This window comes from Scyliorhinus canicula, chromosome 9, assembly GCF_902713615.1.
Source record: "Scyliorhinus canicula chromosome 9, sScyCan1.1, whole genome shotgun sequence".
Lineage (NCBI taxonomy): Eukaryota > Metazoa > Chordata > Chondrichthyes > Carcharhiniformes > Scyliorhinidae > Scyliorhinus > Scyliorhinus canicula.
The window spans coordinates 121,193,938-121,207,226 of record NC_052154.1 but is presented as its reverse complement, the minus strand read 5'-3'; the positions used below and the strand labels follow the sequence as shown (position 1 = coordinate 121,207,226).

At 45.7% G+C, this 13,289-nt stretch overlaps 1 protein-coding gene across 6 annotated transcripts in view; it reads right to left on the bottom strand.

The window, feature by feature from the left end:
• The window catches only part of syt12 (synaptotagmin XII), a 292,964-nt gene that overhangs the window by 35,483 nt on the left and 244,192 nt on the right, over positions 1–13,289 (bottom strand). For all 6 annotated transcript variants that reach the window (XM_038807471.1, XM_038807470.1, XM_038807469.1 and 3 more), the window contains one exon: positions 4,387–4,779. In XM_038807471.1, coding sequence (XP_038663399.1) covers positions 4,387–4,779 — 393 coding nt within the window. The remainder of the gene's footprint in view (positions 1–4,386; positions 4,780–13,289) is intronic.

Sequence of the window (13,289 nt, the reverse complement as noted above, 5' to 3'; positions counted from 1 at the left end):
TGCTTTGTTCCCAAGTTAAGATTTTTTTTGTAGGCTGCTAACCAGGGGCCTTGGAGCTCTGCACTGAGCTAAGACTAGCACTGCTCTGTCCGGCCCTGGACTCTCCTGATAGTTCTCTCCAGCCGAGTCTGTTGTGAGCCCTGTCTGGTAGGTACACTTTGTTTAAAAGTGCTTCCTAGAAAGAGAAGCTGTGGGGACAGCCCCTGCATTTTTTGGGAAACACTAAAGAACAAAAAGGCTGGGGTGGCACGCTGGCGCAGCGGTTACACTGTCACAGTCGGGTGGGCGGGGGGGCTTTGGCGAGGGCTGAGGGGACTGGTCGGGGGGTGGCCGGGGGTGGCCAGAGGGTGACTAGGAGGGTACTATCTGCCAAGTTGGGTCCGCGCATGGCCGGCGCAATGTTATACTGCGCGACCTCTGAAGGTCCATGGCCGTGCGCATGTGCGGCCATGGACCTGGCAATTCTCCGGCCGTTAATTTTGTGGTGGTTGGGCATTTTACATGCCGTGGCTGCTAGCCCCTCACCGGTCGGAGGATTGGTACTGGGGCGGCGCTGGTTTTTCTCATGTAAAACACCACAGGTCCTCTGCACAAAGCCCCAAAATCGGAGAATCCAGCCCATGATCTTTGTAGTTTGGAAAGGTCAGTGGAATGTTGGCTTTTATTTTAGTGGGGGGGGGGGGGGGGGTGTGGAGGGAGGAGTATTAAAGTAGGCAAGTGTTGCTACATCTTTACAGAGCCTTCGTGAGACTGTGTCCAGTTTTGGTCTCTTTACTTGAGGAAGAATATAATTGCATTTGATGTATTTCAGAGAAGGTTCACTCAACTGATTCCTGGGATGAAGGAGTTGTCTTATGAGGAAAGGTTGAGCAGGTTGGAGCAATGGAGTTCACAATTTTTAAAAATTCATTCATGGGACACAGGCTTCGCAGGCTGTGCTAGCATTTATTGCCCATCTCTAATTACCCTTGAGGGGGGCAGTTAAGAGTCAACAACATTGCTGTGGGTCAGGAATCACATGTAGGCCAGGCCCAGTAGGGTAGGCAGATTTCCTTCCCTAAAGGACATTAGGGAACTATTAGATGGTTTTTTTTACAAAAATCAACAATGGTTCCATGATTATCATTAGATTTTTATTGAATTCAAATTTCACCACCTGCAGTGGCAGGGCTTGAACCTGGGTCCCCAGAGCATGACCCTGGGTTTCTAGTTTACTTATCCGGTGACAATACCACTACGCCACCACATCCAAGGTGAGAAGTGATCTTATGGAAACAGTAAAGATCCTGAGGCTCCTGGAGAGGGTGGTTGCTGGGGGGCTTTTTCCCTTGTGGGGGAGTCTCGAACTAGGAAGCACAGTTTAAAATTAAGCCACTTACCCTGGATAGTTGTTAGACTTTGGGATTCTTTTCCTCACAAGGCAGTTGTGGTTTGGTTGTTGAATATTTTCAAGGTTGAGTTAGATAGATCTTTGATCGAGAAGGAAGTCAAGGGTTATGTGGGCAGGCAGGAGGGCGGAGTTAAGGCAGGATTCAGGTCAGCCATGATCTTGCTGATTGGCAGAGCAGGCTCAAAGGGCCAAATGACCTATTCCTGTTCCTGAGGGGGGCACAACATTTTAGGAGGGAAGAACCTAAAATTATCTTCTGCAAATCATTTGAAGTTCATATGATAGGGACAGGAATCTGGATTAATTCTGAATCTAATTCAGTTGTTCCTCCCAATCAAGTGCAGCCATAGCTCAGTTGGCAGCACTCTCACCTCTCATGTCTGAAACTTCTGGGTTCAAGTCTTACTCCACGATTCAAGCCTGAAATTCAAGGCTGACACTCCTGTACAGTGCCGAAAGAGTGCTGCACTGTCGGAGATACTCCATCTTTTGAATGAGGTGTTAAACCAAGGCCCTGTCTGCCGTCTCAGGTGAATGTAAAAAATCCCATGGCACTACTTTGAAGAAGAGCAGTGGAGATATCTCTGGTGTTCTGGCCAATATTTACCCTTAAAATCAACATCATAGAAAACAGACTATCTGGTCGTCATCACACTGCTGTTTGTGAGTGTTTACTGTGTTCAAATTGACTCTGTATTTCCTGCATTACAACAGTGATTACAATGACTATGCTTAAGTATTTAATTGATTGTACAGGTCCTTGAGACATCTGGGCCGGGATTCTCCGAAAGCCCGGCCAAGTGTTGACGCTGGCGTAAACACTGGAGTGGTGTACGCCGGCATCAACAGGCCTCCTGGCCCAGCAATTCACCGGTGTTCAGGAGGCTAGCACAGCGGCAGACTGCTGCAGGCTGCTACGGCACCGAAAGGCGGTTCTGCACGGCCAGCATGGGTCCGTGGATGCGCAAGACGTCCGTCTCCGCGCCGGCCCATGCGCCGTGGTTTCCGTCTCCGTGGCGGCGTGGAGCAACATTTCGGAGCCCTTACAGCGGGCCGCATGGAAGGAGATAGGCCCCCTCCAGATAGCGGGCACCCGCCAATCGGAAGCCCCCGGACGCAGGCTTGGACCCCGGAGTCAGATACCCCCGCCACCCCACCAGGACGTTCACAGCAGCTGCGGGTCCGAGCTCCCGCTGGGTGATACCAGGTTGGAACCATGCTGGCGGGACTCAGCGTAACTAGGCGAGAGTTCTGCCCATCGCCCGCGGAGGGCTTATTTCAGCGGCACCCGAACGGCGCTGTGGCGACCGTGCGGGCGCGATAGGCGCTGATTGTCCGGTCTCTGGAGAATCGCAGCTCAGCGTCCGAGAGGCCTGGTGGGAATTTCACGCGCCCCCAACGATTCTCCGGCCTGGCGCGGGCTCAGAGAATCCCGGAAGAGTGCTGTAAGCCTTTCTTACTGCTTACTTTTGAAGAAGGAATATATTTATTTGAACTCATAATTTAAAATAATAGCACAAAGGCATAGAAGCAAAGAAAATGTTTTCAGTTCTTCCACTTTGTTAAATTATCCATGGACTGGTTTTTTTTCAAATACATGTGACAATATTTTATCTTTTCATATTCCCAAAGTGAAAGAGCTTCAACTCTTTCTGTTTCCTGTCACTGCTTTTGTTCATGTGGCTCTGTCTCTGTATTTTGCTTCCTCTGCTTATGGTAATTTTGTTTGAGAGGTACCATTTGAGACATCTTAATTTGTCTATCCCATCTTCACATTATGGCATCTAATAGTTTCTTAATATATTTTTTAATAAGGGGAAATTTAGCATGGTCAATCCACCTACCCTGCACATGGAACATATAGTGCAGAAGAAGGCAATTCGGCCCACTGAGTCTACACCAACCCACTTAAGCCCTCACTTCCACCCTAGCCCCATAACCCAATAACCCCTCCTAACCTTTTTGGACGCAAAGGGCAATTTAGCATGGCCAATCCACCTAGCCGGCACGTCTTTGGACTGTGGGAGGAAACCAGAGCACCCGGAGGAAACCCACACAGACACCGGGAGAATGTGCAGACTCCGCACAGACTGACTGAGCAGGGAATTGAACCTAGGACCCTGGTGCTGTGAAGCCACAGTGCTAGCCACATGTGCTATCGCGCTGCCCAACATCTTTGGGTTGTGGGGGTGAGATCCACACAGACACGCAGAGAATGTGCAAACTCCACACAGACAGTGACTCAGGCCAATAGTTTCTTAAATGATCTTCGGGTCACCACTTCCACCAATATACACTGGAATTCATTCCACATGACGATCTAGACTGTGTGATAGTCTAAACTGGGGCATTTTTAATTCAGCCTGCTTTTACACATCTCTCATTTTGGGGACTGCGCTTACAGACTCATGAAACACTTCCTAAGAAATTTGCTTTCTTGTCGACAATTCCACATTTTGAACATTTTCATATGAATGTTTTATACAAAATGATCCACAGAAGTCAACCTTTTGTTAAATGAGATGGCACATTGCAGTTATACCAATGGTGAAATCCTATTGTTGGCACTTAATTCAAAGCAATCAAAATGTTTATCTTTGCTGAGACTAGTAACAATTAACACCCAGAGATGCAGCACATCATCAAACGGTCTCAGCAAGGACTAAATTGAATAGAAAAATAATAATTAATCAACAACAACATATTGCTGGTTACCGTCATTACAGTGACATCTGTGATTGATTGACATCATTACATAATCTGCTCCCCATCCTTCACCACTCTTAAAATTGTTCCTTATATTTTTTTCTGTTCGACTCTCATTAACCCAACCCGTTGTGTTCAGGGTCCTATGGAAACCCTGTGAGATGAATTTGTCAATTTGCCCTTGGAAGGAGCATCATACTCTCTCTGCTGTCTGAACGAAAGGATTTAATCATTAGCCATGGAACAGGCCTGCGCAGTTAAGTGTAAAAGTAAAAATTCATCCAACCTACCCGGGAAATCCCGACGATCTGCTCATCTGGCAGCAAGCTGATGCGCACGAAGCAAGATTCAAAATTGCCATCCTCTTTCTCGAGCAAATCTTTCCCCTGTACCAGAGTGACGTGCAAGGTGTTTGAGTTCATATCGTACTCCAAGCACATCTCAATCTGCCCAACTGTGAAGTCATAGCCAAAGTTATTACCAATGGAAGATATGGAATTCAGTGAGTCTGTTGATATAGATTTTTTTATAGGCCCGTAGGATGTCAATTCCATATCCTTAGTCATCAATTCCAGGGTCCCGAGCTCGTTGATGGTTTCATATGTTTCGTCTATCTTTAGGCTTGATTGGCGGCTGAGAAGACTTTTTTCTGTGTGCTTTTTATAAGTTGAAGCCACTGTTCTCTGGGGAGAGAAAGAAGATAAATCAATTTGAGTGCTAACACATATTTCTATTTGCAATTTAAGTAATTGTTCTGAACATTTGACTTTACAGTCTCAAACTTGCTTCAATAGCTCAGGTTGCTGTGTCCAAATATTTACAATCCCTTCATCACGAATAACACAAGGGAGTTGTTGATTATCAGAATGTTGAGAGTCATTATAATGGCACAGAAGGAGAATATCAGCCAATTTTATGCAGAACGTTCTAAATGTGTCTTCAATGCACATCATTTTCCTTTGATCTTGGTAATTGCCTCTTTGTTGACCAGCTGTTCAGAGAAAAACCCAAAGTGATGCCAGGTTCTTTTTAAAAAAAACTCTTTCAGATATTTTATCTCTGCTCCCTGGGACAATAAAAGCTTCAGCTCCGGTCAGAAGACTCCTGTCAGGCACAGGTCCCACAGGTGGGGTGACTCTGAGGTTACACACAACCTGGGAAAAGAAGCTGGGATTGTTCTCGTTAGAACAAGAGAAGAATAAGGGGTGATTTAACGGAGGTGTTCAAAATGATGAATGGTTTTGGCAGAATAAATAAGGAGGAACTGTGTCCAGTGCCAGAGGTGACTGGCAAAAAGAACCAAAGAGAGATGTGACATTATCTCATGCAGCAGCTGCTGTAAAAAATGGTGGAAGCAGATTCAATAATAACTTTGAATAGGGAATCCTCGAAAAGAAGAAATTTGCAAGACTATGAGGAAAGATCACCAGAGTGGGACTAATTGGGTAGCTCATTCAGAGAACACATGAGCTTTTGCAGTATTGTTGTCCACTCCAGGTAAAGGTCCTTTGTCAAAAATATTATTGATAGATTCTCTCGTGCCTTTGGGCCCTAGTTATGTCAGACTGCTTCTGTAAAAAGACAATCCATATAGTTCTCTTACAAAAGCAATCCATCATATCTTGAGTTTAAAGAAATATTGATTGAAAATGCTTCTGGTAGAAGTCTTTATCTACAGCAGAATTGGCCTCATTGGAACACACAATCGTACGAGAATAAATTTTGTACTTTATAGTTATCACCAGGCATTTAACCGTGTGAAGTGCTAGAGGGAAATGAACAGATAACTCAATATGCTTTATGTCAATTTTATGGTTTGGTAAAAGAGCATTTAAACAGACTCACTTCAAATAGGTTCAACTTCAGATCAGTCTCATTGTTAGCAAATGGGTTCATGAGCAATGACCCCCAATACATAAGAGTAGACCATTCACCCATTGAGGCTATCATGCCATTCAGTTAAATCATGACAGCTCTGTATTTTAAATCTATCTGTCCATCTCTTTTTTTTAAATATAAGTTTAGAGTACCCAATTCATTTTTTCCAATTAAGGGGCAATTTAGCATGGCCAATCCACCTAGCCTGCACATCTTTGGGTTGTGGGGGCGAAACCCACGCAAACACAGGGAGAATGTGCAAACTCCACACGGACAGTGACCCAGAGCCGGAATCGAACCTGGGACCTCAGCGCCGTGAGGCAGCAGGGCTAACCCACTGCGCCACCGTGCTGCCCCCTATCTGTCCACCTCATTCCTTAGCCGTACAATGTTCCCTAACAAAGGCTATTAATCTCAGTTTGAATTTTTGAAATTACCCAGTTTCAGAAGCTTTTTAGGGCAGACGAGTTCTAGACTTCCACCAGCCTTTGTAAGAAGAACTGATATCTCACATCACCCTTGATTAATCTAGCTCTAATTTTAAGGCTATGCTCTCTTATTCTGGACTCCCTTGCCAGAGGAAATTATCTTTCCCTATCGACCCCATAGAATCTTTTAATCATGTTAAAAACATCAATGAGATCACTGCTTAATATTCTATGCCCAAGGGAATGCATGCCTAGTCTATGCAACCTGTCCTCATAACTTAACTCAATTAGACCTAGTTATGTTCACCCCATCAACACATGTTTCTCAAAACGCAACACTCCCCAAGGCTTTTAACTCTTCCCATCCTTCATCCTGAGCTTGAAGCGTTCACAGTCTTGGTTGTACAGCAGTCAGTGGGATTTGCTCACTTCCTTTTTGGGAAATTAGCAATTCACGCACAGCTCCCAGAGTATGTCTGCAGATTGTCCTCACAGAGTAGGCTGTCTGTCAACACTCTTGAAGGAACAGCAGCACTTAGAGATGAAAGGGGAGTGGGGAAAAATGAACTACTGAGAAACCTTTGTAAAATAAAGGAAAGGGAGTCAACCCAGTGATACAATAGCCGTTCAGTTGAACACACACATGAACATTTATTTGTAGTTGTATATAATTCAACGACAAAACTTTGCTTCTTCTGTTATCAAACTCACTCCACAATGTTAATAATCAGGACAAAGGGCAGCACGGTGGTGCAGTGGGTTAGCACTGCTGCCTCATGGCGCCGAGGTCCCAGGTTTGATCCTGGCTCTGGGTCACTGTCTGTGTGGAGTTTGCACATTCTTCCCGTGTCTGTGTGGGTTTCACCCCCACAACCCAAAAATGTGCAGGTTAGGCAGATTGGCCAGGCTAAATTGCCCCTTAATTGGAAAAAAATAATTGGGTACTTTAAATTTATTTTAAAAAAATAATCAGATCAAAGCCTAATTGCAGTCAATGCCAGTGACTGTGACCAAGAGGATTTTATAGACTCCTTCATTCTTTGACCCCAGGAAGAGTAGTGAAGACTTACCATTGACTGTAAAATGAAGGACTTGCAAAGTTTTATTTGATTAATAAATCAACCACTTTAACACTCTTTGAGATATTTTAAACTCTTTGCTTTGTATTTCGGCATGATCAATGCATTATAAAGTGTGTTGGAACATAAATGGGGTTCAATCTGTTGCATATGTGAAGACATGGAACGTAGGCCACACAGAGAACACTGGATAGCTTGAGCATTGTATTGTGCCTTCACTGCCTTACGCTTTCTGTACATTGACAACAGTACTGCAGAAGGTTGAAAAGTCCAACAATATCTCTTTAAATCTCTTTAAAAATACGTACATAATAATTGACTCAATTTGACTCACTAGGTCGGGAGGCTTCAGATAAACAAACCTTTCTTACTTATCGATGGCAGTCCACTAATGAGGGTGAATACCAGAAAAGGTTTAGAACAGCTCTTTCAACAATAACATGCACTTTGTTAACTTTTAATTAACTGTAGACAGAGATAGCGCACAGAGATCAATTTAACATGATAACTGAAGTTTACAAATGTGTTTGATTAGTTTTAAATGAGATTCAAACCTTGATTAAGGGTAATAGGTTAGTATGATTGCTTAAAGTGAATCTTGCATCATGGTAAGTTAACATGCTTCGAAAGAGCTACCTAACTTCTCTGGTCTTACTTTGCAGGCTTGCAAATTCAGGACTTTGTGTTGTTCCTTGTGTCTTAATAAAGCTCGTAGTCTCAAAGTTGGAGTAGATGCTTTATTGTGAGTTTGTTCTGTCTTCAGTGCTTAACTTACAGCTACCTCAAATGCTGCTTGTCTGCCTGTGTCTTGCTACCAGTTCTCCCTTCTGTGAAGTGTCTCCTCACTTCCTGTTCCTCTGTATTTATAGCTCTCCCGTGCTCCCTCTAGTGCTTGCTCAGTTGTATTGCATTTGCACTGATACCCAATCACCACAGACTTCAGGAAGTGTAGTGGAGAACATGCCCCTGTCTACATCAATGGGAATGAAGTAGAAAGGGTCGAGAGCTTCAAGTTCTTAGGTGTCCAGATCACTAACAACTTGTCCTGGTCCCCCCCATGCTGACACTATAGTTAAGAAAGCCCACCAATGACTTACTTTCTCAGAAGACTAAGGAAATTTGGTATGTCACCTACGACTCTCACCAACTTCTACAGATGCACCGTAGAAAGCACTCTTTCTGGTTGTATTCCCATCCATCGACTCTGTCTACAATTCCCGCTGCCTTGGAAAGGCAGCCAGCATAATTAAGGACCCCACGCACCTCAGACATACCCTCTTCCACCTTCTTCCGTCAGGAAAGAGATAACAAAGTTTGAGGTCACGGACCAACCGACTCAGGAACAGCTTCATCCCTACTGCCATCAGACTTTTGAATGGACCTACCTCGTATTAAGTTAATCTTTTCTCTACACCTTGCTATAACTGTAACATTGGGCGAAATTCTCCGACACCCAGCAGGGTCGGAGAATCGCCTGGGGCCGCCGAAAATCCCGCCCCCGCTGTGGCAGAGATTCTCCGCCACCCGGGAAGTGGCGGCAGCAGGAATCTCGCTACTCCGATTGGAGAGGCCCCTGCGGTGATTCTCCGGCCCGGATGGGCCGAAGTCCTGCCGCTGGGAGGCCTCTCCCGCCGCCGAGGTTTAAACCACCTCTGGAACGGCGGGATCAGCGGCGCGAGCGGGCCCCGGGGTCCTGGGGGGGGGGGGGGCGTGAGCGATCGAACCCCTGGGGGTGCCCCCACGGTGGCCTGGCCCGCGATTGGGCCAGCCGCTCAGACTCCGGGCCAGTGCCCTGGGTGCACTATTTTCCTCCGCCTCCGCCATGGCGGAGGCCATGGCGGAAGTGGAAGAGAACCCCACATCGCGCATGCGCCAGCAGTGACGTCAGCGGCCAGCTGCCGCTGACGTCACTGCTGGCGCATGCACGGACCGGCGAAAGCCTTTCGGCCAGCCCCGCTGCCGGGGGCGCCGGTTTTTTGCGCCGGTCTTCTGGTGGCAACCGCTCCGGCGCGGGGCTGGCCCTCAAAGGTGGGGAGAATTCCCCACCTTTGGGGAGGCCCGACCCCTGAGTGGTTGGCGCCACACCCCTACTCCGGGACCCTCCATCATGCCGGGTAGGGGAGAATGCCGCCCATTATATTCTGCAGTCTTTCCTTCCTTCCCTATGTACGGTATGCATTGTTTGTACAGCATGCAAGAAACAATACTTTTCATTGTAGACTAATACATGTGGCAATAATAAATCAAATCAAATCAAATTGTTCCTTTACAAGTATTTATCCAATTCCCTTTTGAAAGCTACTACTTCACAGTACTTTAGAAAGGTCTTGAAATGGCCACAGAGCTGACTTATTAGAATAACACCAGAGAGGAGGGAGCTCAGTTATGTCGAGAGACCAGAGAGCCTGTCATTGTTTTTAGAGTAGAGAAGGTTAAGGGAGGATTTAAAAGAGATACTTATAATTCTGGTGAGTTTCTTAGAGTAAATAAGGAGAAACTCTTTCTTAAGGCAAAATAATAATATTTATTCGTGTCACAAGTAGGCTTACATTAACATTGCTGTGAAGTCACTGTAAAAATCCCCTAGTCGCCACACTCCAGCGCCTATTCGGGTACAAAGAGGGAGAATTCAGAATGTCCAATTAACCTAACAAGCACGTCTTTCGGGACTTGTGGGAGGAAACCGGAGCACTCAGCGGAAACCTACACAGACACAGGGAGAATGTGCAGACTCCACACAGACAGTGAACCAAGTGGGAATCGAACCCAGGACCCTGGCGCTGTGAAGCAACAGTGCTAACCACTGTGCTACCATGCCACCCAAAGGCTTATTAATCAAGTGACATGGATTTAAGATCACTGTCACAAAAAACCAGAGAAAAATGAGGATGATCTTTTTTCACTGTGAGTTATTAGAGATCTAGAATACATTATGGGTAAATTGGTGGAGGCAGATTCAATAGTAGCTTTCAAAGGAGAATTGAATAAATTCTTTAAAGGTAAAAAAATATACAGGGAAAAGGGGAAGACCGAAGGAGTGAGGGTGATTACAGAGCTCTTTCAAAGAGCTGGTCCATACACAATGGACTGAATAGTCTCCTTCTGTGTTGTAAAATTCTATGATTCTGTGTTGCTGTAGATAAATGTTAGAAATAGTTTGTATGCATTCATATTAATACCATCCAAGTTGTTAAGGTGTAAGAAATATATGGTTGCCATCTCTTGCATTGCAATATAAAGCACAAAGAATAACTGTCTAGTGCATAACATGAAAGTTACTTTAATTATTAAAAAATTTTTTTTTTTAGAGTAGCCAATTATTTTTTCTTTTGCGAATTAAGGGGCAATTTAGCGTGGCCAATCCACCTAACCAACACATCTTTGGGTTATGGGGGTGAAACCAACCGAGACATGTGCAAACTCCACACGGACAGTGACCCAGGGCTGGGATTCGAACCCGGGTCCTCAGCGCTGCAGTCCCAGTGCTAACCACTGCGCCACATGCCACCCACCCCCTTACTGTCACATTATTAAGTCAATCCCAGTCAAGGGTATGATCCTGTAACACCAAAATTGGACTACTATAGGTCTACAGTGAACTAAAGAAACACTGCCATCTCTGAGTCAGTGTTCAAGTATCACAAAATGTAGAGAAACAATCCATGCTAGACTGGAGGGCTGCACTGCTGGAGGTGTCGCCTGTCAGATGAGATATTAGACTTAAGCCCTGTCTGCCCTCTCAGCTGCATGTAAAACATCCCATTACATTATTTTGAAAAAGAGCACAAGAGTTTTCCTTGGAGTCCTGCCCAAAATTTACCTCTCAATCAAGATCACTCAAGCTGATTATTTGGTCATTATTGCATAGCTGTTTGTGGAATTTGGTCATTAGCAGGGTACTAACATTAAATGCTGCGATAAGCACAGCCCCAGTTGCTGCACATTATTAATAATTTGTCACGGTGTTAGCTTAATTATCTGGATCTGTGACTGACTGACAATCCAGAATAAGGATTAATGGTGTTGGTAGGTGACATTATTGGTAAGAAGTGATTTAAAAAAAAGTTTTATTCCTTTCTCAAAGTTACAAAGCCAATGCGAAGAGTGGACAGTGCAAGCTCATAATTCATCTCCTTACTTACTCCAAAGGACAATTCAAATTCAAATTGAATCCAATTCATGGACTCCGTGGTGGTATGATTAACATAGCTGCCTGCCATTGATGCAGAACACCGGCTTACCATTGGCCCTGGTCGGTCATGTGCCTCTCGACCGATTGGTTGAGACCAGTCATGTGACGGCTCCCCGATTGGTCGAGAGGCTGAGTTAACCCCGCCTCCAGGGCGGGGTATAAATACCCAGTACTCCCGGCGGTCGTCCATTTACTGTAGTCGACCGCAGGGCTAACATCTAGCTGATTAAAGCCATACTTTTGTACAGCAACTCGTCTCGCGTTCAAATGATGGTACATCAGACTCCAAAAGAGAGACTTATGAATCCAAGCTGGCAAGAACAGGCATTGCATCTGAACTTGGGTTTGACCCGATGCTTGATAAGAGGTAATGCACCAACTAATTTAGTTCTTTCAATGCCTGCTAAATGGAAAATAAACTAGTCAGCCTGTCACGGCTGCAGTCATATCACATTAAGGTTGAGGTGTGAAAATGTTGGGAGAATATTGACAGTGTCAATGAGTCACGCAGCCAGGGTCTTAATCTAAGTCCATAACAAATTATAAAATGATATCATTTTATGATTGAAATTGTGTATTTATAGCAGAAGAGGTGAATAAATTATGCAAATCAGAGGGGAAACATAATAAATGTATTCAATGTCTGTTCACTCCATAAATTATATCATGAAGTTTTCTTAACCATATTTCATACACTACAAGATATTGGGTTGGATTCTCCGTTTTTGGGAATATGTCCCCCACGCCGTCGTTAAAACTGTGGCCATTCACGCCAGAAAAACTGGAGTCAAAAGGCCACATATTCATACCCCTGCAGAGGGCTAGCAGGGACCCGTCGTGAATCTAGCAGCTTTAGCTGCAGATACGGGCCTCCGCCCTTTCGGGTCAGAGGCTGCGCATGCGCACAGTGGTGGCCTCCAGCGGCCGCGCTGTGCTCCATGGCGGACTCAGACCGTGGAGCTGGACCTCTTAAATAGTGCCCCCGCTTGGCTGCGTGCCCGACCCAGACCCCCCCCTGTCCAAAAATAGCCCGCGTGCCCGACCCGGATCCTCCGCCCAAAAATAGCCCGGACTAAGTACGCAGCCGCCACGCGAGTATTCCGAACAGCAGGACCACATTAGAAATACCCTGTTGGGTCTTTGTCCGGTTGGGGCGTCGTACGCCGACTTGCATTGGGCCCGAGACAGTTGCATCCTCTGCAGGACTGGAAAATTGTCAAGGTCCGGAATGTGAATAGCCGGCACCGTCGTCCGTAGTGTGCGGTTCATTAGCTGCTGTGCTGGGGACAGGCCAGCGGACAAAGGAGTCGTCCTGTAGGCTAACAGCGCCTGGTTAAAATCCGAACCCGAGTCAGCAGCTTTGCACAACAGTCTTTTAAAGATGTGGACCCCCTTCTCAGCCTTCCCATTCGACTGGGGGTTGTGGGGGCTTGAAGTGACGTGCGTAAAATTGGACAGCCGGGCAAAATCCGTCCACTCCTGGCTGAAGAAGCAAGGGCCATTATCAGTCATAACTGTGTAAGTGGAATGCCATGACAGGCAAAAGTCTCCTTGCATGCCTTGATTACTGTTGCTGATGTGAGGTCAGTCAGTCTGACTACCTCGGGATAGTTGGA